Source organism: Atta colombica, unplaced genomic scaffold (assembly GCF_001594045.1).
Source record: "Atta colombica isolate Treedump-2 unplaced genomic scaffold, Acol1.0 scaffold107, whole genome shotgun sequence".
Lineage (NCBI taxonomy): Eukaryota > Metazoa > Arthropoda > Insecta > Hymenoptera > Formicidae > Atta > Atta colombica.
The window spans coordinates 3,409,919-3,435,113 of NW_017259192.1; the positions used below are offsets into that span (position 1 = coordinate 3,409,919).

A 25,195-nucleotide genomic window follows, 5' to 3' on the forward strand; every position below is an offset into this window, starting at 1 on the left:
ACTTGCTAGATAATCACAATTATGGTTGTTCCAGAGATACTTGACTCTGCAGGAAGAGTATTACGCTCTAAAGGAGGTGTGCGGTGAGCAGGAACGAACTCTGGAGGAACTTGGGGGACAATTGAGTGCTGCCAAATTAGCGGCTGCCGAATTGCGCGAGGCCGCTGACAATGCTCAGCAGCAGCAGCAGTCGGCACTGCAAGAGGGTTTGGTAACCTGGGCAAATGATCGGATGGTCACCCAATGCAAGGGATGCAGTCGTGAGTTCAACATGACTCGTCGCAAGGTAATCAAACTTTTTAATTGCTCTCGCGCTTTCGTAACTCTCTCTCTCTCTCTCTATCTTACTCCCTCTCACTCTTTTTCTTTCTCCTTTTCTCTTTCTGTCTCCCTCTAACTTTTCGCTCCAACTCTCGATTTCTCCAGCTTCTTCGTTGAAGTCGTCTTCGTCCCTCTCTCTCTCTTCTCGCCTTCCTCTTTCGCTTATTCGATCTATTCGCAGAGACGATTCGCGCGCGTGAAGATCTCGGCTGAAAGCGCGGCGCATCTTACGTAATTGTTCAATTATCTCCGCCGTTCGGAAAATTACTGCTTACTCTGATGCAGATTCCAGCCGTTGGAACTTAACAAAGAAGACAAGGTAAAGTAAGCCCACATTAAATGACCAGAATCGTTCGGGTCGTTGTAGAGTAGGCTTGACATAACCACGAGATACACTTACCCTCGACGATCTGATGGTGCATAGGTCTAGGCGCTCGTCAGGTCGTCAGGATCCCTTGAGATCGAAATCGCTTCTCGTGCGCAACAACTTTGATACGACAGTCGTATTATTAGAGATAGCGGACTATCGCGTTGCCCAAGCCGGCAATTACACTTAAAGGCTTTCGTTTACCTAACTTCCCCCTTTATTAAATCGCGATAGGCCGTAATGAGGGCCGGAATTTGTGAATAGATAAGAGCCAACTGAGGGATTACCGGCTTAAACAAGTTCTCGAGCGGCAATGTTGTTAAGCCTGCCGCGCGAATACGTCGGCCACGCGTCCGTAATGCTTTTTAATTCGCTCATTAAAGGAGTGAGAGACGTGTCACGTTACACGGTAAAAGCGAGCGATTCTCCGGGTCGCGGAGCGACCAACGAAGCTCAGAGAACTCTTCACGCCGGTTAACTTCCATTTTTCCAATGCAAATCACACGTGCCGGCACGACATGGGCGCTTAAAGTATTCGCGCAGAGATCTTGATCGTTCCGTTAGCTGCAGTTGCGTGCATCGATAAGAGAAACACGCGGCGTACTAACAACGAGCAAGTGTATTCGTGCATTCGTCATACGGATAAATTCTGTAGCAGGATTTACGCGCGGTCGAGAGTTTATCGAAATTACGCGAACATCTGCGATAAATAATAGAGTTTCTTTGGAGTTGGTTGTCAATCGCTGCAGGATAACTCGTTTGCGCAAATTTTCTAAAGGAATCGCGTGCATCATGGCATCTCGTTCAGTCATCAATGATTGTCGTAACAATTAACCTTGCACATGTTTCATCATCTACATGTTTCAAAATAAAGTAATCCCATACACTTTGTATATAGAAAGCGGCTTTTGTCAAATTGGCTAAATTTTTAATAGATATGTGATTGCTTTTATGATATAAGCTAATAAAAAATTTTAATGAACATGATTTCAGAAAAATTCAATTTTTACGGTTAGTTCAAAATTGTGTATTTTACAAAAATTGATTGTATTTTTTCTACATAAGATTACTAATTTCTCTTTTGTATCTTTTTTGTAATCTTTCAATCTTCTTTCAGATCTTTTTAACAAAATAAAAGGGCCTAATCTAAAAAAGAGCGATAATAGTTTTTTAATGGTCCTTATATATTATTATATTCAGATCATTAAATAATAATCATAAGGATTGAGCTTTTCTGAAGTCATGTCCTTTGAGATCTACATCATAAAAGCAACCACATATCAAAAATTTACTCAATTTAACTCTTCGTAAGAAGTGCAGACTCCTTTGACTGTTGCAATTTGCAAGTACTAGGAGCAAATTAAAACACCCACACTGAAAACATAGACTTTGGTAATAGTTACCAAATATTGAATGAAATAATTTCAAATGATATAACCAAAAATGATTTTACTTTTTTAAATAAATATTTAGCAAGTATTAAATATAATAATGTAATCAACCGTTTGATAATATTTATACTAAATAGTTAGAAAAGTAATATTATTTTTGACTATAATTATATAAGCAATTAATATAATTATATAATCATTTAACTGGAATTATTTTACTCAACCTTTAGTTATTATCAGACTCTTTTTTTCAATGCACGACACTTGAAATACTAACTATTGAGAGTGCCAACAAAAACTCTGTCTTTAGTTTTAGCTTAAGCCTGTGATTATGTTTGCAAAGCAGCGTCCTTCGCTTTTTTTCAGAACGTCGAATTACATTATTTGCATCATCATTCAACATACATTCATGATTATGCGTTGTGCATGCATGACTCGCATGCATATTCAGTCGACAATATGATAGAGACGTTGCTTGCCCCATAAAATACATTAGACCGTATTCTCTTCTTTGCTTTACGTAGTCAGCAAGGAATATATGTTGTGCTCGCGCGAGAAAGGAATGGGTTACGGGGGAGGGTTGAAAGGAGAGCGTAGGAAAGGGTGGTAAGTTATTGCATAATAACAAGGTAGTGCTCGGATATCCTTGTTACTCATTTTTCGCCCGGTAGGTGTATTACCATACTGTTTAATATAGAATAGGCCACCCATGGCACGACCAGCTGTGTGGGTGGAAATCGTGCCAGTGGGCAAGCCATTCCGCTGGTAGGTGCATAACGGAGAAACCGTGGGGAAAAGGCGCGAAGCCTTCGAAAGGTATGGGGATTTTGTTTGCAAGTAGAAAAAATACAGGGTGGCCGCAAGCTTTCGCGCAAGCAAAAGCGAGTAAAACAATAATTTCAGTGCCGTGGTGCGGTTGACCACATTAAGACATATTGTAAACTCACCTCTGCTGGCTTTTTAAATGCACGATGCCCCGCGGTATTGCTCAACGCACGTGGTACACCGACGATTGCTTTGTACGCGCACTTGACACAGTTCCCGCGAATTGTGCGAAATTTGAATTCTGCAGCGAGATGTTAACGAGACGGTGTGCAAAACTTTTCCCGTGTATCTTACGCGTCGTTGGACGCTTTAATTTGCTTCCAGTAATTGCAAATTGCGACATCCAAGTTTCATCTTGTAACAACATGTAAATATTTTCTAACGGATATGGTTGAGTCAATAGTGACTTAATATGTGTAAAATGTCTGTAGGTATTTATTTGAATATGCGTATCGTGAAATTATATATTAATGTGTAAGGATAAACAATATTTCCATCGAGAAATTATTGTACGTCTTTTTATAAGTGCATATAACAGCAATTTTGTTTCTTTTTTATTATATATATCTTATTATATATATACATCTTGTTTATATCTATATTGTATTTTTATTGTATATCTATTGTATATCTATTACTCACTATATACGTGATAAGAACAATAACTTATAAAGCATGATATGACATTATTACGTAAAAAGAGCAGATACTTGCAATATTGGCCATACACCATAAGCGTAAGATTCCTTTTTTGAGAGAGGAGGATTATTAATTCCATTATCACATAAACAGCAATTTTTGCGTTAATAGATTTTTTTTGAATATTTTAGAGTATAAAATGTCTCTTTTTCATTCCTGATTTTAAATAAAGAAAATATTAGGTTTTCTCAATTTTAATAACAATTTATTATACCAGTAAAAAGCGAGGTGTCAGCAAAATTGCTGCTATTCATTATACATTGATATATAATATACAATATAATATATTATAGTAACATCACTTTTAATCATTAAATTTCGAGGAATTTTGAATCCTCCTTTCCAGATGCGCCCATTATAAGCAATATCAAGTGGTACACATGCTGAAAGTGAACACCATTCGCTACCATACTCGTGTTGATGTGGTAGAATATCGTCGCAAAAGATGCCCTAGAAATGTTCGTATGTGTTGTATAAACTTGAAGCGAAGCTAAAGGACGTATCTTACAGACGATGAATATGCATATTTCAAAATCATAATTAATTTCTCTGAAATCTCTTAGAACTCTTCACACTTTGTTCCAAGTTAAGACGAACTTTACGATGATGTAACTATCTTAATTCTCTATCACGTGGTGTCTTTAATTTTGATAAAGCTAACTGGATAAGTTTGTTTGGAATACATTAATACAATGAATACATTGGTTATGAGACCGATGAAAGCGACCACGATTACAAAAAAAGAAAAAAAAAAGAAAAATAGAATTTCCGTTCGCCGTTTTACCCACGAAGATAAATAAGCGTGCAACGTCATTTGCGTCTTTTTAACTCTTAACTTTAGAGACGAAAACTCATTTTCTTGCTCATGCGATTGCATAAAAGTGAGTTTGCCCGATGTTACGCGCTACAAAGGCGAGCGAGGTAAGCCACAAGATGGTGTCCTCGGTTTACCAAAACTTTCGCGTCCGCCAAGAGTCGAGTCATCTCGCGAGGAATTTATAGATCGCTACGGTCGATCATTTGCTCGACAGTATCTCTCGGATCTGATCTCTGTTTGATTTATTCGTCTTGGAAAGTATCTGTAAGTAGGTATCTATCACGGTTAAGATAAGGCGTGCTTGAGGCACGCCGGTTACGGGCGCCAATCTACTACGTTTCGGTCGTAAGTCATGATGACGGTTCAATAATTAACTTCGCGAGGAAATCGGTTATCGGGACGATATTATTCGGGCTCTTACTTCTCCCGGTAATAACCGGGCAACCACTCTCCCGCACCCTCACCACCCTTGCGTCAAGAGGGAACGATGATCCCACCGTCTCACTTAGGGGATTCAATTTAGATGTAAAATTTAGAATCGTCGCCTCGGTTACGCTTCTCTTTTGGCTTTCGGAATACTGTGAATACCACGAATTCTTATTATAATAGACCGTCGGTAATGGTCCGAAAATAAAGATTACCGGATAAGAGAAAGAGGCGCGAGTAGAAATACGAAATAAACGCAAAGACCAAAGGCGAGAATATTGCGCATTCCTCTCATTGCGACTTGCAAAATACGGATTCCTCGTGTGATTAAACGACGTTAAATTGCTTGTGTTAGTTTGGATAAGAGATAAGCTATTAAAAGAAAATTCAGTTGTACCAAAATATAGACTTCTACATGTGTTACTTAACTTATAATATTTTTAATATCTTTCCTTATTTATCTTTTAGCATATCTGGAGAGACTATAAAAAGATAAATGTGATTGAGACATTTTGCATAATCGATGCGATTAACACGAATTTGTTTCGTCTATCTGTCCTTCTCTTCACTGTTTCTCGTTTGTCACTTTCAATAGCTTTGCCAGTCAGTCCTGTTCCATGTCCGTCTATACTTTAACAATCTAACGACTCTCACATGGAAATGACCTGTGCAAGAAACACCACAAAAAAGTATTAAGCGCTCTCTTACCTGAAGTTGACGCGCGGACAATAGTATCCCTGGTGCCGAGTACAAAAAGCTCCAGCCGTTGTCCGCGTGCCAGCTTCAGGTACGGGCATGCACTTTTTTTGACCCGAACGTAACGAGCACACGTAATCCGTAACTGCGAACTACGCTACAGAGCTTTTTACTTTTCAGCGTGTAGACCTGAGGCGGGCAAACTCATCGCCATTATACGCCGCGAAGTTATGATTGGTTTGGACGTTTCGGTTAAAATCCTAAACTGTAACTACGAGATTTAAAACGTACTATATTTACATTGCCCCGAGACAGTCGAGATATCTTATGAATTATTGTCGATTTTCATCTGGAGTGAAATTAGTTAAACTCAATAGTTGAAGTTAAACGTCAGTCCATCGTTTTATCAATTAATGCTTTTCAAGTAAAGTTGCAATATAAATTATTAACTTAACAAAATTTTAATATGTTATAGAATATTTATTTTAGACTTTAAAATATGAAATTTTATGTTACAAATGTAATTCCATTATTAGAACGAGTATAAAATCCATTTTACTGTTTTTAAAATAAGTTTTACAAATGTAAATTAATATTTATATTTTGCTGTACTAATAATACGCTTATTATTATAATTGATACATATTATTATAACTAATGTCAACTGATTACATATTATTATAACTGTCAATTATTTATTACATAATTTTATTACTCAAATTTAAAAAAGATATAAATACCAATACTTTTACAAGTGAATATATAGAAATGCCTAGATATTTATATAATCTTTTTTCTATCGATAACGTTAACAATTAATATAAACTAATAGTAAATGTTTGATATTATTTCTGTTGCAGCACCATTGTCGCAATTGCGGGAACATTTTCTGTAACGCATGCAGTGACAATACTACGGTCTTGCCAAACTCAGCGAAACCGGTACGCGTTTGTGACGAATGTTATGTGTTTCTGGTTAGCCGTTACTCGGTGGTGCGTTAATATTCCGCATACTATTGTTCCTTTTCGTAAAACGAATTGCATAACAGATTTCAGTTCGATGCACAGTCTCAAAAAAGATAGGAACGGAAATCCGAGAAAGCAGAACAAAGAAAGAATGAAAAGGTAACAAAATTTGTCTGCAAATGTAATCCACACATTTGTACATGCTTCTTTCTACTATACGTAATGCATAACAATGTATTATCAATTGGCCATATGCGACGACAAACAAATCAATCTACGTAAGCAATATTTTATTTCATGTTGAATCTTTTCTATGGAAAATAATCTCATAATTCTTTTTAGAGTAATACGAGGAGTTTAGAGAAATATTCAATTTATCAAATTTTGTTATTCATACTGTTCTGCGTTTCTAATATATTTTATAGTTTTATAAATAATCGCGAGATATACGATCGATAGAATTTATTTCCTCGAATGTATTTTATTTTGTCACGGCGAAACGTTCATTTTGTTTCATTTTATTGCACAACAATTACGATTACTCTCACCAGCGTCATGAATGACGAGAGTTCAATGATCTGATTGTATAAATATTTACGAGAATTTGAATTACATTGCATATTACTTCTAGTGCGATCGTAATTGTATTTGTTATGCTCAACTTGGGCAGGGTAAGATTATAACAGAGATGTAATTGAATCCGATTTGTAAAGTCTCGAAACTGCAGCTTTGCTCGCGCATACTGCAGCGTCCAAAAACGCGTGCCTGTACAACGATATTTTTAAATTGTTCTATACCGTCTGAAAAGAGATATTATACGTAAATAAATGAAATGGTTTTCTAACAGGTGCACGTTATTTATTGATCCCAATCTTTTATGTTATGCAAATATTATAATGAAAATATGCTTATTAAATGCCTCGAAAGAAAAAGAAACGGAGATCTCGTTGTTGCAATCCTTTGTAGACTGTTTATGAAAATTTTCTTTAACTGGTAGGAGTTAATTAAAGACATTCTTACAAAACCTATGTTATAAGAAAGTCTTTGCATCTTTCGCAAGTACATTTTAATAGAAGTCTTTATGATCCAGAAAACCACAATAATTAATTAAATGTATTCGAGACTAACTTAATATAACAAACAAAAATTATAATTTTGTTCAGAAGTAATAAAGATTTTACACATTATTATTTTTCATCGTGCAAATTATACTTTAATTTCATTATAGCGAATAGTTCGATTAATCGGAACTTAATATTTTCATATATTTTTAAAACAATTCTCTTTACAAACAATTGGAAATGGCGCCATATCTGATCCGCTTCTGTACTTACATTTCTATTACAGTGACATCAATCCTTCAAGAAGTGTATTAACGGAAAAAAAGAAATTTTCTTTTGCACAAAAGCAATTCGCAGAAAGAAAGCGGTGTAATGTGTAAATTTAGCTGCCGAATGTAAATCCGTTTCTCAGATGCATATGCTGATCTCTCTAATCTCTACAATGGGAACCACACGCCATCCCCACCGACGCCTCCATTGCAACGCTGGAAAAGCAGTAAAACAGTCCGTCAGCCGGCCTCCATCGCTCGCATCGTTCTTATCCTTTTCAGACGTTAACAATGCCTACCACTACGATCCTGGACGCCACATAAACGTCCGCCAGGTGAAATCGCGCGCGTGTCCGTGAGCCTGTGTAATATCTGTACGGTGCAAGTACGGTGTTAAGGGAGTTAACGGTGTCATGTTACCTGTATGCTCGCAGGTACTTACGCCGCCTGACTGCGGTAAGTTTCTGCTGGGTGGTTGTGAGCCGCGGCGGGACTGCCCCCGTAGGCCAACTTGTCGGATATCTACGACTTTCGAAAGCTCGTTAGCCGCGAGCGTGCACGCTTAAACGTTCGCTAAATTGAAATCGATCCTCGGCCGTTCCGCATCGATCGTTGCTGCCTCGACGATTGGCGCAAATATATCCGCTTCCATCTGCCCGGCATGTAGCCGCGATGGAGTACCTAGTACAAGGGTGCACGCGACAATTGCGCCGGAATGAGTTCGGTCACACTCATTGCAATCTGGTTTTCCGGAAATCGGAATAATCGGAAGAGGAACAGAGATAAGAGGCTCGAATGGAAGATTAAACTTTACCATTGCGATAACATTCAAATGATTAAGCACATGTATATCCCGCTGTCAGGGAGAATATAATCAGGTTGCAGATTATTTAAATTTATTGCAATTTAGATGATTTATGACATAGATTTTTAACACTTTCATTCAGAATGCGGGGTAATACTTCTCATGACAGTTTACGGAACGGGATCAAATTGTGATATTTCAGACATGACGCGTTATAAATGAAAGCAAAATATAGTGTGTAAACAATCGAAAAGGATATTTTCGCAAAATACTTTCGTAAATTTCAGATTGACTATTCGTTCTGAAGTGACGAATCAACGCGATCATGAGAATAAAATAATGCATTACGTTATGGAGCATTAATGATGGTATGGCGTGTTTCACGAGTCGTGGCACGCGGTGCCAAGATCATGAAGGTAAAGTTGCTTTTACAATGAAATCACTGACACACACAAAGTAACTCGGTCGCATGTTCTTATATCGCATGTCTCTATCAGAAGAATTGACTAGTTCTTCATCTTTGACATAAAGTCGACACGTAACGATCCATGACACAGTTCATAAATGTTTATTTTAAAGAATCCTCGATATCCTGGATATCGAGGATTCTTAATATAAACAAATATTTTGAATGATGATGTTACAAGCAAAGAATATACATACATATATACTTTATTATATATATATATATATACACAATATGTGTGTGTGTGTGTGTGTGTGTGTGTGTACATTAATTATTCTTTCGTCCTACGCGCGTCCGTAAAACGACTTTTTCAATGCGAAAATTACTGCGCGCAAATTACGTTATGGATGAAATCCCATCGAGTACTCGCGCAACATCAAATTGAAAATTTCAATCTTGTTAGACTCACGAATGACATATTTTCTCAAGTCACGTTCGAGAGAAACAGGAGAAAGAATTTCTCGGCGCGTTCTCGCCAGATCCATACCTACAGGAATCGCATGCATGTAATAAGCGAAAACAATTGTACGTAATGGTGCTGAACCGGAGGTGCGATTCCATCAAGTGGCACGCGTGCTCGAAATAGTATCCGCGGCGAGCATGAATTATCACGCGAACCACTTCCATCGTGATTCTTTGAGGGATAAATCGTTGATAGCGATTGCACTGCTACGCTCTCCATGCCGCAAGGTGTCCTGTCCGATTTCGATGTTTATTTACTATTTAGCGCTTGTTGATCCATTTCTCGTGTAGATAAAATACTATCGCGTGTATCGGAACTTGCAGCTACATGCAATCATGCAAAAACAAAAATTTTCTGCCATGCGATCGAACGTATGGGAACTCCACGAGGAGATTTTTGCTGCATGAGCGTGCATCGCGAACCGACCCGGCAAAAATGGTGACAAAAAACTACATGGACATGAAAAAAAAGCAATATTGCGTACGTTCACGCTACGGGTGGTAAAGTGAACAATTCGCTGATGCACCGAAGCGTAGAAAGTTACGAGAAGTAGCGAAAACAAATGATTGTTTTCCGTAACAGTGCGTCGATAAACTGCTTTGTACTTCATTAATCGTTGCTTTGTAGTCTTTTTGATAGTGCATTCGGAGTTTTGTAACGATTTCTTAATTCGCCGTAGATAACATCGTATAGAGGAAATCCGAGGAATTGCAAACATGGAATGCACACGCAAACAATATTATTGCATTATATTAAAGTAGTGATAATCTTTTATTTTTCATATTTTCAGTGACAGCCTGATATACGCTTAATGATGTACTGTAACACATGAATGTACATGCTATTTACGTAAATCTCATTACATATTTTTGATAAGTTTACTATATGTAGAGAAGAATAGAGGAATTACAAATATCTAAGCGAAAATTAAATAAATTATTTATCAATTATAAGAGTTTTTATGTAAAGAACATTTGACTTTAAACGATAATTAATATCTGTGTATTATTAACTGTAATTTTAAACAAAAAATAAAACCGATTCAGCATTGCCTCGCAACGCGTCGTAATTCCGAATAATATAAATGAATATTCTTTTGTTTGAAATTATATTGGTGATAAAAATGAAATATATAAATTTATTATTTAAACTTAAATAACTGAAGTATCCTTTGAATGAAAACTTCTACCATTTGATAAATAATTATCGTTGGCTTTATTTAACTTTTCCTTTAGGTATTCACAGAGAGTTCTCTCATTCTCCCTTAAATGATAGACCTATTTCAAACATAGTCTGCTTGTTGAGTATTTGAAGTTACAAATCGCTATCATTAGACTAACAGAAATAGCTCATTTGTCGGTTTTCCAATAACTGTCAACGATCAATTAAAAATAGAGGATATACATATATCCGATGAAAACGGTAATACTTTATAATTCTGGAATATACAAATGTACCGTACGAAGGTTCTCAATTAATTAAAATTTAATAAATGTATTGAAAGCGATAATTGAAATCTGACATGGAATGAATATATCAAAATGTTTTAAATTCATCTGTACTAAATAAGAAGCAGATGCAGAAATAAGATCGTTAGAATGATTACAAGACAATGTAATTATTACAAAAATATATATTTACCTGCAAATTCGCTTTTTCTCGATTTTTTTGATAGGCGTCCTCGTTAATCAGAGTAGATTTACAATTAAACAAGTTTTATTCTTTACGTATGTCTTTATACAAATTAGAAACAAATAAATTTGATATTAATCACAAACGCATTAATAGTCTCAATTAATTTATTAATAGTTAAAAAATCTATTTTGTAAAAAAGATTATTAATTCTTAATTTATAAGGAAAAAAGAAAAACAAAATTTTAACTCTAGCTGCATTTAGTTTGAATTAATATTAAATATTTAAATAATTATTTTATTTAAAAAGATAGTTTAAATTTTTTCTATGAAACACAGTCTCGTAAGAGTCAACTGATATAGAATATATGTTCATACAAAATGTTTCTTTTATTTTATTAGTTCAATTAGTTTGTCTTCTGAAAACAAGAGGCTTAATTGTGTCGCTTTGAAATACGTAAACAAATTTTTTTCGAAATTTTTAGATTACAATAATAAAAATATTCTCAATATGCATGTATATCTCAGAAAAAGGTATGCCGATGTTTCTGATTTGAGAAAGTCTGAATACCTTCCAAAGTTCTTGAAGAAAATAATAACGAGATCGTGCTTCTTACGTTCGATGGATCCCATGTATATGCACGTACAATTCTCTCCTTCGCTGAATAAGTATATGCGTAAAACGCAATTGCATCGCGTTTGCGCTTCGTCGCGCTCTCGCTTTGAATGCGTGCTCGATAGTAAACAGAGATATCTTCGCGTCTCCTCGTAACACCCCGGACGACGAGCCGCATAAGTCGCGGACGCACGGCACGATGCAACACGCAGGCGCCCGCGTGGTTGGCGGCAAAGCGGAACCGCGTCGCGGCGGTAAGCGTCGCGGCGCCCGGCGTTTACTCCTCAGTTGACGTAGCCGCGTCGTCGACGTAGCAACATGCTCCCCGTTCTCGCGATCCCGGTGTTCTGCGTCGCGACATGGGTATCCGCGCTGAACGATCCGTCATCAGGTAAAATAATACACCGAGCATCCCCGGCAGACGCACAATTTCCCCGCACCGCTCTGCACGATCCGAACAGCGTTATGCACTTTATGCAATTATGCAATATACATTGTCCTCCCTATAAATTCCGTCTTAGCTTCCGATTGCTGCTGCAATCGTAATTCGCGACCACGAGTCGCTAAAACGCGAAAACTGTCGTGGTTGATCATCGCGATCGAAGAGTTCTTATACGATCGAGATTCTTGTAAGAGAAGAGAAAAAGGGTGACTCATTCAACTTTTACGACTTTTCTGCGCGAGGTCTGCGTATTTAACCGCGAGCTCTTTTTCTCTTTTTCTGTTTCTCTCTCTTTTTTTTCTCGGGGTCTATCCTTCGAGAGAATTTTACGGTTGGCTTTTACGATTGCGGTTTGTTTATTACGTGGATGATAAAAGTCAGTAGGTGATTACGAGCCGGTCGTAATTTAAGCGAACGAGATTGGTTACCTATCCTACTGCATCGCTTCGAGTAGCGTCGCGTCGTGTCGCTTCGTCGCCAGGAGTTCTGCTTCGATCCCGTGGGAACGATCGTAATACGGTATCGCAAAGCGAGTTTACGTTTATCGCGATTGTGGGACGCTGCTCGATCGTAAAATTCTCTGTGATGAGCCCAGAACCGCAAACAGTCGAGACTTTTCACTCAATTTTCTTCATCGTTATTGGCATTGATCTTTCAAATCAACATTACTGATTGGAACGAAAAGTCTCTTGATTTCTAAAATTTTCCTTGCATCAATTCTCAGCCCGCTAGTATTTGTCGTAAACGGAATAAATACAAAATTTCATGTAAATGGGAACTTATAAGTTCAGCGTTGTGCCATCTCACTATCTATTTTGTTCTTTCTTCAGTGTACACAACGCTCCTTCTTCTTTTCCATTTCCTTTCTGTTGGCTGCGCCAACCACCCGCTGCAATCGTCCTATAGCGAATCGTGGCAAGTATAAATTATCACAGCGGAAGTTAGTCCAGCAAACTCCGCCTTATCCTTTCGCGTGATAATAATTACTCTCTCTTTCTCGGCCAGTCGGCTGGGAAATGAGTTCTTTAGCCTGTCGGACGGGACACCTTCGTAGATCTTACCGGCGATCATTTCGTTTATTCACGCCCCAAACACGATTATTCGTATGTCTCGTGATGACGAGACAAACGGCAGAAAGAGAGGTAATCGCGAGATTTCTGGATACGGCGTGACACCGCCATGCGTCGGCACGTGGTATGTCAGCGGGATTAGGTGCCAGTGAAATACGCCGGCGCCATTATAACGCGCCCTGCGCTGTAATCATGCGGGGCTAATGACTTAACGTCGAATTATCACACCGTTGACCGAAGGCTCCGTAAATCCACTTGGCTTCACCCGTCCGCAATTGTCCGCCTCTTACCGTTCGAATTAGTCCCGCATTAGTTGCGAATCCCGCTCGACACCTGATTGAAAGGAGAGATTTGACAATTTTTAATTTGCATTCTCGAGTCATGTCACTGCGATAGGCACCTCGTGATAAGGTTGCAATAAACACTCGCTCCCTTAATCTAGTCGTCACGTGAGTTACTTATGCCTCTCGGAATGTCTCTCGCAGAGAGATATCGATGAAAGCCGCGCGCGTTAGAAATCGTGACTTACAATTTTTGCAATTGTTACAGTTCTAATTCATGCATAACGCGCTGACGTGGAATTTTTATCTCACACGAATAGAACAGACAATCTGGTTTCGAATATATTTCATGCATTTTGTAAATTAACACGGTTTCTCGAGAGCTATTTGCGTGAACATACATATATTATCAATATCTTGAAATTATCCCGATTTTTTGCTATTTTTTTAAAAATATATTTTTAGATAGATTATCCGGCATTTAGTTAAATTTATATTTCTTTGAAAGTTTTATAACTTGATTTATTTGATAATCACTTAATTTAAGTGATTAAAGATATCATTTGCTTCGCTTAAAATATACTATTATAAAATATACTATTATAGTATCTTACAAAAACATATGTGTGTGTGTATATATATATATATAAAAGCTTTAATTATATTAGTAAATAAGTAAGATTTATTAATTTATTAATATATAAGATTTGTAGTTTCTATTTTATTTCCTTATCATAAAAATATTATTTATATGGTAGTAATATTTTGTTCTCGTAACTGTACATTATGGAGATTAATAAATAAAACAAAAACATCAAAAGGACTGAGAATTTAAACAATCAGAAAAGCAAAAAAATGTTTTGTCTCTACTGTAAAATTAGATTTTTTTATCTATGTTGTATACAATAACTATGCTATTCAAATTTCTTCATTATACACGAACTGTTTTAATTAATAAAACGGTATAAATTACTTACGAAACTTTACTTGTAAATAACAATACTTTTTTGAAAATATCTTTTTAAGTCGTATCATATTTAGTATTCATATAGTGTCATGTTATTCATCTGGCCTATACTGTCGTTGCTATTTTAGATGAATGTGTCTACGGCGTGCTATCATCTAAAATTTAAAGTCAAGATATGAGAAATATCTTTTATATTGTACTTTTGCAAGAAAAATAACATAAACAAATGATATAAACAAATGATCTGATAAATTCTACAGGCTTTTTCATGATCATATTTATGACAATTATGTTTAACGAGCAACATTACGTGTATTTAACTAATTATTATATCACTTTTATTCATAGTCTATATTAATTGTACACGTAATGATAATATGATACTTCATTGCAATTCCTGAGTATATACAATGAGTAATTCAATAAAAGAGTGACTAAATTAATAGCTGAAATGCTCCTTAAAGAAAGATTAACGTCAATTCACTGAAGAAGCAATTTGATTTGTTAAGTACATAATTCGAACGAGCGGAACAATTATCGCACATTTCCTATTTTGGGATGATGGCTGACGGCGCGTGATTGACGCATAGGCACTATATTTTATTCACACTGGAAACGATTTACAGCTCTTATAACTTTCTTCTTTTACTACCTGCTTTGATTAATATGCGCTATAGTTTCTACTACATTAATTATAATTAACTTCTTAATAAGTCTGAAATCAATGTCTGAAATGAATTTTATTTTTATCATTAAAATTATATTATTTAATAAAAGATTATTTATGTAGAAATTTAACATCGTAATAAAATTTTTCAGTTAAATAAGTATCTAACAGTTACGAAGAGATTTCAAAAACTTTATTTTTTTGCTTAATTTTTTTATATAATCATTTAATTAAGCAAATATTTGAAATTTAATTATAAACCTTAAATATTAAAATGTTATAACAATGATGCAACATATTTGTTATTATATTATTTTGTTTTCAACATGTTTTTTTTATTATAAGAAAGTTCAATTAAAATATAAGTAAAAAGATATGTCTAAAAGACGAGTATGAGTATAAACTGTATATTTATTAATTTTTATCTGTCTGCTTACATTTTTGTGCATCGCGTATGAAATATAATAATTCATTAAATACAGAATACAACAGTGATAACAATGAATAATCTTAACAAAAATATCTTTATTACGAGATAATGGAGAGATGAAATTCAATCTTGAGATATATATAATTATGTCTTCAAGGATTTCTGCAAAATTTTCTCAACACAGTGAAAGTCTTTGCTAATAGCATATCGCGCCGAGCAATTAATTGCGGGAATCTGTGATTGGTAAATCGTGTAATATTTGCCAGTGTGATTTTGCATTTGATTGCACCTAATTCGCAAACAGCAAACCACCGTCGACACACTCCCCCCCCGCATGTGTATTTGCACGCAGAATCGGTATTAAACTGGCAATTCCGTGCCTCGCGCTCCGAAATCTCCGTAGTAGCGAAATACGAACGCGTACGTTAGATAAATATGCAGCCAACACACATATATAAATACGCTTTTGCACATCCTATCTTCAGTACGTGTGCGGTTCTCAGTTTTGTTTTTCCGTTCCACGCATTGCTATTTCTCGTCTGCATCTACCTTTGGCATGAGCAAAGAGGAATGTATAATGACACGTGCGCGCGGTCCACTGCATCAAAGTGCATCAACGCTATTCACTTATGATTGAAGCACATTCTAAAGATGACGATAAGCTTCAAGTTACGTTTCTCCTATTTTTAATATTAAAACGTATTTTCCATCCTTTTCATTTACGATTACGAATGTACTATTAGGATTGAATATGTTATATGCATAGACTATATTCTTAACTTGCCGACAAAAAAATAATCCAGTTTAAGCTTTATGAGATGTTTTCGCTTGCCAGAAAGTCATGTGATACTTCGTGAAATTAAAAAAAATATGTATACCGAAATATTATTTTTATGGGATTTATTATAAAAATTTATCTTAAATTTCAACAAGAAGTTTTGGCGTATAAAGTCTTTTAATTATTTTATCCTCGTCTAGCTCGTCATTAAAGTTGAGTGAGGTACTTTTCGCGCGCGCGCGCGAACGCGGTATTATTTTTGAAGCTGCTTAACTTTTGTGACTTATCATATTTTAATGCTATTATTAAGTAAAGTTTTATTCAAATTGCAGAGTAATATGTGAACTTTTTGAATCCTATATATGTTTTAGAGCTTTTACGTATACAGAATTTGATGCATCAAATTAAGCTACATGAAAAGAACAGTTTTAATGAAGTGAAAATGTACAATAATTAAATATAGATCTGAAAATAATTTGTTGAGTGCTAGACAACAATGCTGCTTTTTTAAGATTTTAATATTCTAATAATCAGTTTGAGTGTCCTAACACAATTAGACATAATTATTTTTAAATTATTCAACATAACAAAATTATTTTCAGATCTGTATTTAGTTAATATGATCTTCCTGAAATATTTGAATCTAGCTTTAAATACTTCAGCAAAATTGTTCTTTCCGCTCACGATTTTGTGAATAATGGATGTATAAAGCCAACCATTAAAGATATTGACATTCTAATACGAATTATAATATATTTTTCAAATGTTTCATAGATGTATATGCTAAGAATATAGGCACAATGCAACAGTAAGATATACAGTGGCCGGGAAACTCATTAGGATAGAGAGCAGCGATACGTTTATGCATTCGGTGCCTAGTGGTATATCGAAGGTGACTTCAAGTACAATTCACAATTAGCTCGGTGCTATCGCGAAATTAATTTCTTCCACGCTCTAGGCGTAGATGCACAATACGAGTGCGCTTACATTTCTAATGACTTAAATAAGCCATTGGTCGATATAATATTCTATTTCTTTTACGCATAATATAATGACGTTATTAAGTTCATTTTTAATATTAATTTTTAACGTTACTTTTAATTTTAACAGATTTTTTTGTTCTCATTTTTAAATCGGCATAAATAATATTAAAAATATAAAAATTTATTATTCTATTATTTATAATTATTGTTCAAGATTAATTAATTAATTTTAATTCAATGTATTTTTTAATCTTACTTATCATTTGATTTGAATATGAAAAATCAATTTCTACTGATAGAAATTTCTTTATACGAATATTTGTGGGATGAAAATTAGCTAGGTATATAGATATAAACAGCGAGGTATGCGAGCGCGAGAATTGAAGACTTACTCTCCTCTATAAACTCACGTGGGAGTTGACTTCACAGAGAACCAACGGGGGGTTAAGCGAAACGTTTTCTCGCGGCAAGAATGGAATTGTTAAACAGCGTTTCCGTGCTTGCATGTGCATGTCCCTTCGCGAGAATGCAGGCTAGACACCTGCGAGGTGATACGATCTCACGACGGGGTCGAGTGGGATACGACCGCGTAAATTATGGCAGAGTTTTGAGTTCGCTGCCGCGAATTCAGCTAACGACCTTTTAACTTCTCCGCAGTGGCGGATCTGCCTGTGTGTCGCGACGCGAAAGTGTGCTTTTTGACGATGACGACGACGGCAAAACGAATTACACGCACTCGTGTGTTCCTCCGCTATTGACTCTTTACATTTGTCTCCTTCTCAGTGTCACGCAAACGATCGTTCTGCGCGTGCGGTCGCATGCTTGTATTCTACGATCGACCGACGCAGGGAAACACGACAAAATTAGATCATTTCATCAGACAGACGAAAATAACATATTAACAATAACTTTATTGGGAATCTGATAAAACGATCATTGTCATCGATTTTAATTCAATTTTACGGTTTCGCGACCTTTACGAACGCTTGTTATCGTGACTAGTTTTATTATATCTTCGTAACGATTTTATTTATTTATTATAACAATATGTCAATTCGGATATATATATATATATACACACACATATGTCTTTGTATTATATTTCTCATTAACTTCTCATTGACATGAATCATATATGTATACCTATCGTATTTCTTATATTTTGTTAAACTACATGCATCTGTACATCTGTGTCTTAATATGCTTATTAACCTCGATTGGTGCAATATATATCCGCGTTATGTCATCACATATATGCCATCGATTTACCTTGCATACATGCATAAAATTTCACAAATTAATTTGTATAGACCATGTCTATTGAATAATTTTATTAGACATATTCTTTAAATAATTCTTTAAATAATTCTTTAAATAAATCTATTTAAATAATTAAATAACATTTTTAATAAGACTTCTATTCTTTTATATCTTTTCTCTTTAGATAAAAAAATAATTAATATCTAAAGCAGGTTGATTGATATAAGGACTTTTTATCATGAAAAATTTAGCAAAATATTGTGCAATATCTATTTAAATATTTTGGAAATACGATATCACGAAAGATAATATAGCGACTTTTAATATAGATACATATATTTATTTGAAACGCTAGAAATAAAGATAAACGGAATCAAATCGAAATGTTTAACCTTCTCTCTGTGTACAAATATTTTAACGTTAACTGTGTACAAGTATGTAATTACACCCCATGCATTTTCAGAAAAATGTAAAATATAGAGAGAAAACTTTGGCTGTGTAAATCTTTGTGAAATTATATTGATTTTTAAGAATATAGGTATAAAAAAATTAAAAAATTAAATTTACTTTATTAGTCTGTGTTTACATCTCTATACATAAAGAAAAGGTAAAAATGTGTAATAAAAACATGAAATTTTATGTTCAAAATCAATTTAAAAGTCAATATGATTTTTTGTGCTGACTTGCGAATTTTCCTTTAACAAATATGACAGATGTATTATGATGTTAACTGCAACCTGATTGCTTAAAAGCTTAATGTGCTAGAATTTCTTTGCCGTATCTTTCCCCTTATCCATTTTTTCAATGTCATGTTCGGGATCACGTGTGTAATTCTTCATACTCTTTACATCATGTTAAGCACTCGCGCGTTGCAAAAATTTCATAGCTAATTATCAATGATAAATCGTATAGTAACGCTAACGACGTTCGTCGAAGAAAAAAAAGGAACATTTATCACTGCCATATTTTCATCATCGGCCTACAACATAATATCGCTTCATAATTCTGATGTAATTGTATCGTTATTTCATTTCTTACACATATAGGACATTTCATGTCAGAGAAATGACTGATATATATAAAAAAACATTAGTTACACTTTGTCTAAGTTACACTAATTACATTATTGTCGTCTTGATGATTATTCTTGATGCTTTAGTATTAAAGTTTAATATGTTTTCTTATATATAAATAGATTTATCTCAAGTTACTACTATACATTAAATCTCTAATGATTTGATTAATAAATCATTTTAAAAATAGATCGTATTTTGAAAATAATATTTTAAAAAGCTAAATTTGAATATTGTTACTGTTACTTTTTTTACAAGACATGATTTTAATATTGAGCGATAAAATAATTTATCTTTAAAAATAAAAAATATTTTTATAAAAATAATTTATTTAGTTTGAAAAGTTTATGAATGTTCCCGTATATATGCAATTTAAAAAATAAAAACTATTATATAAAAATTATTAACATTATAATACTTTTATCGTGCGCGAGCAAAATATTTATTTTAATATTGTTCCAAAGTTATATTTATTATGAAAGCAAATGTGATGGATTTATTTATTTATTTTATATAACTTTTTGTGTTTACTAATATTGCAAATGCAAATATTTGCTTTAATAAATAGTTTTATGATTCTTATTGTTATTTTACATGATGATTTACTACAAAAAGAAGTATTTTGGGTTAATAGATACTATTTTTAAAATAAATATTTTATTGTTTACTTTGTCTGAATCTTATTATTTTAACAAAATCCTCTCACAAACGCGATTTAATTCCAGTATAAATATCTTTCATGTCATAACAAAGACAGAACTTCTTACCTAATAAGATTAAATATATTTCTTAAATGATATCTAAAAACGAAAACTGAAAAAAATTATTAAATTATCCAATATGTCACATGTAAGTGAAAAAGTACTTAAAAAATGCATATAAAAATTGTTTATTCAGTTTAGGACCGTAAGCTCGACAAATAATTGGCACGCTGCAGTTTGTTTAAATTAAAAATTGTAAGATTTACGTAAAAATATCTATTATTAGACACCAAGATCCACCGAATATAACCTCTTTTTCTTAATTGTATTATTCATGGTGTATAGCAGTTGTATTTTCCTTTGCTTTATTCAATATTTGCCGTTAACTCATTAACAGCAAAGCAAAGCGATTGTAACTACGACCCTTACTGCTGATTAACAAAATAGTAATAACTACATCGTATATCACACAAATTTATTGCTTGTCCGAACTGAACTCGTCTTCGCTGTTCCCGCAGCGTGGTAACTCTTTCGCGAATTAACAATCGTAAATTAACGATCCATCCAGAGTGAGATCTTGACAAATATATCTCTACTCTTTCTCTCTCTTTCCCTTGGTCGGCCGCTTTTGCCATCGCTCCTTCTCGCGCGCAATCAATCACTTTATTTCGTAGGCTGCTCGATGAAAAATCACCGAGGTCGCAATAAATCACAAAACCGAGTTATGAAAGATCCACACGCGCGCTCGACCACCAACCGAGACGGGCACGTGATAGCGATAGCTTTCGAAAGCGCGCACGATCGTGATCCGGATCACTCTATTTTTTTTTTTTTGCAAAGTTGGATTTTTCGGGTACAGGTGATAGAATGCCCATCTTTACGGTTCTTTCAGTGTCAATACAAAAATTCGCCTACATTCTGTTCTCTCTGTGCCAACGTTTGCACGTCTCGAATACGCGACGATGATCGAGATGCGGACAACTTTCATGACGGCTACGCCGCACATTTATGCTCGAACGAACTTGGATTGTATCCTCGTCGTCGGTGAATTATTCTCAAATTGTTGTTACCCGAGCATGGAACTCGAACTTGCCGAATCTGTGTTGATTCCGAGTGGGAGGTTCGCCTTTATGCTTGCATTACGACCGGTTTGACAATTCGCGCGGATTCTAATGACCGCCGTTTGCAAATGAATTTGTTTGTGCTAGACAACGACGGGGGCGAGGTCTTGTTTTCCTCGACATTTTACGCTATTACCGTCACCATCATTGCTGTTTACGCGTCTTCCGCGACATGAGTCTCTTGTCGCGTTTTAGTCACGGTGCATTACACCCTTTGCGCGTAGGGCAGGCGTGCGAATGAAGAAGACTCGATTATTCATTCCTAACGCGCGCGTGTCAGACACGGATGTCGCATCTTAAGAAGTCTTGGCGCGCGAAGAGTGTTTTTACAAGTGGGTCGCGTGGGCAAAAGCGTCTGCGATAATTGCTTAACCAAACACGATGACTATTTAAACAAAGCCATACCGTGCGTCCTTTCCGAGTTTACTCGACCCAGTTCTATTGTCCTTCTGTTCTCCCCCCAACCTCGCCTCCTCCCTTTGCTCCCAGATTATAGAATTTCGAACGACAATTCGGCAGAATCGAAGATTATTTTGAGCACGGAATGACTTCGTTCACGATCACGGCGCACGATAAAATCGCTATCACTTCCCCAGAACCGTTATGTGGAAGTGAAATCGTTTGCCGCTCAGTGAGGGTTCTCCAGTGTGTCGACGTACCGTAGAGGTAAAATCGGGGTATCCAATTAACGGCATTCTTCCTGGGCAAGTGTTTAAACTCAAGTGAAAGCTGAAAACCCGCTGAAATACGAAATTCTCGTGGCCCGATTAACCCTGCTGCGCCGCGAAATCAATGAGTAACGGCAGGAAGAAAGGTGAGCAAACCGGTGAGCGAACTATTGGGCCGAGATGGAGGTGAGGCAAAGAGAGGAAGGTGGACTATATAACCACCCATTATCAACCTCATTAAAGGTACCTACTTACCTTCCGTAGTCGCTCACCCGACTCGGGCTAAACTCTCAGCTACTACCGAGGCTGCCCGCCAACTCATTCCCGATTCTCGTGGAGTCGTGCGCGCGCGCAATCTCGACACGCCAAGTATTTTACAGTCAGTTATTTAACCCCAATTAATTAGTCTATCCGCGTGCTGCCGCAACTTTTCCCCTAGCTACACTCTACACTCGCTTGGAGCAATCATTATGTTCGCGCCGTGTGCCGTCCGTATCAGGCTACTTCGTTACGGATTATCATTCCGACGTTCGCAAACGGTCTCGCACTTGGCTTATTTTTGTTCCACTTGTCTGTAGATTTCCGGCGCGATCATATTTCACTGCGGTTAATCGTCGAATGTACTCGTCGACGTGGGAAATGTTGGCGATAATAGAGAGCCAGCTAGAGTCTTCAATTCTTTTTACTTGTCTGATTATATCTTTTTGGAAAGATAACTCTATACCAGATAATTACAAAACTTTTTATTACTCTTCATACTCGCGAAAAAAAAAATAATTTATGTATATTAAAAATAATGTTATTATTCTTATTAAAAATAATTATTTTATTGGTAGAAGTTTCTATTTCTATTCTCTATATCTTTCTATAGAAGTCCTTATTTTCTGAACAAAAGAAAGTTCTGTGGTGAGACCAGTACCAGTACCTGTCATTTTTAAACACTTTTCTATGCAGATTATTATTAAGGGTCAGAAATAAATGCTAATCCAGAAAGATAACTGAATAAGGTAGCTCATACAAAGTCTCCTATTCAAGTTGGATTATCTCTAACTTTGGTGATTATCTCTAACTATATGAACGAGTTATTCTAAAGAAATAGTATTCCTTTACTATAGACTACTACTTTTTAGTTTTTCTTTTATTAAGCTTACGAATATGCTTCAATAATATTTTGATAAAATTACATCAACCCAAATTAAATGAATTTATAAATAGAAGAAACTTTGGGTCAAAACAAAAGCGTTAATTCATTTGTACAATGTCTTATATTTAATAAAAGCATTTAAGATCCAGATCATTTAAGGTTTTGATTGCTATAGTTTGTCTCATATTTAAAAAAAAATTGACAATTATCTATTATTCGATAGAGAAGAATTTTAACTTTAAGAATCTCTTCTTTTAATTGCGATACGATGATTATTAACGGAATTATAAGCAATCAAAGTTAAAATGCTCCTTTTATTTAATCCATGAAAACTCAATAACAAAAAAGCTTAGGAATATTAAAAAAAATGATTTTGTAGGAGAAAGCTTTCTCATTAGAAAGTCAAAAATTTTCACAAATTTTTTTGGGTATCTGACAAGTTCACAAAGTGAAAAGACTCATTTTGTTCAGCTCGTAGTTTTCTATATGTAAAATTTACCAAATTCACAAAAACTCGAAAAACACAGTAACTTTGAAAATATAAATTTTTAACTATAAAGCCTTTTTTTAAATTTAAATTTCGTTTATTTTAATGAAGTTATAGCTGTTTAAATTTTGAAGTTTGTAGTACTATGAACTTTTGTTCTGACATAATGGTTACATAATAAATAGATTATCGTTCACTATGTACTTCACAATTTTAAAAGCTATCTCAATATAACTCTCCTGCATGACTTTGAAAAACCGATAGGTACTAAATAATTTAGTATAATTATTTTATAGAGTTTGAGCTTTATTAGTTTGCATATAGATTGTCTTTTGTAAACTATAAATTAATTCATTTGAGGTGTGTGTTTGGAACTATCGGGGTCATGTCGCAGGAAACACGGATGACCATTGTTTACCGCAAAATTATTGTCGCTTGGTTAACAGAACGTCGACGACATTAATGTAAATTATATGTTTGATACAACAGTCTATTGTCGTCTATTCGTAATTAACCGTCGATGAGATTAGTTTCTTTTGTGGTTAATAAATTGGTCTTCTTTGGAAATTAACGGAGAACTGCCAATACTAAGTCTCACATTTGCTTGTACTAAGCGTCTGTATATAAGTCATCATCTCGATCGATTACATTCCGTTTTCTCTCTGACTACAATGCAGACGAACGGTCCGTTACTTTTGTTAACGAAGCAAGGCGGATTACATAGTAATTCAAGATTTTTTTTCTCATGTCAAAGCGTGGGTATAAATGAAAGAGAAAAAGGTTTCTCCCTGATTAATTCTTCAAAAACCTGATTACCCAAAAGATTTCGATACGTGTGCCTCTCCATCAACTTGTCTACTCGTTTTCTATCGTATTCTTCGGCTCACTCACTTCTCTTTGATACTCCTCGAATCGTTTCTCGCGTTACGCTCCTAACTCTCGCACGCCTCGCGCGCGACTTTACGACATTCCGGAAAGTCGGTTCCCTTTTTCCTTCACTGCCAATGCCCCATATATTTCCAGCATCGCCTATCCCCTTCACCGTGCCATTTGATTATCGTCATGAAACTCACCGGCTATCTCCCGAAATGCTCGCTCGCGTTTTCTTATTTCCCTTTCTCTGTGAACGTATGTGGCACTCGAGTCTGAACGGTGTCTCTCGCAAATAATCGCAGCCGGCGTTTTCTTCGATCTCGCCCCCGACTGACTTCACGATATCCTCGCCCCATTTAATCCCCCGCGATATCCCTGGCCGTACGTGCCGTAGATACGTATATATACCTATATATATATATATATATATT

General features: G+C 35.4%; 2 protein-coding genes across 2 annotated transcripts in view; both read left to right on the plus strand.

Moving 5' to 3' along the window:
* LOC108693158 (RUN and FYVE domain-containing protein 2-like) overlaps positions 1-7,353 on the plus strand; it is a 21,465-nt gene extending 14,112 nt beyond the window's left edge. The window contains exons 13-14 of the mRNA XM_018201940.1: positions 35-286; positions 6,403-7,353. Of these exons, the coding sequence (XP_018057429.1) occupies positions 35-286; positions 6,403-6,543 (393 nt within the window). The 3' untranslated portion in view covers positions 6,544-7,353. The remainder of the gene's footprint in view (positions 1-34; positions 287-6,402) is intronic.
* A 4,784-nt stretch (positions 7,354-12,137) lies between these two features.
* Positions 12,138-25,195, plus strand: part of LOC108692344 (neurotrimin-like) — an 85,573-nt gene continuing 72,515 nt past the window's right edge. The window contains exon 1 of the mRNA XM_018200554.1: positions 12,138-12,210. Within this exon, the coding sequence (XP_018056043.1) occupies positions 12,138-12,210 (73 nt within the window). The remainder of the gene's footprint in view (positions 12,211-25,195) is intronic.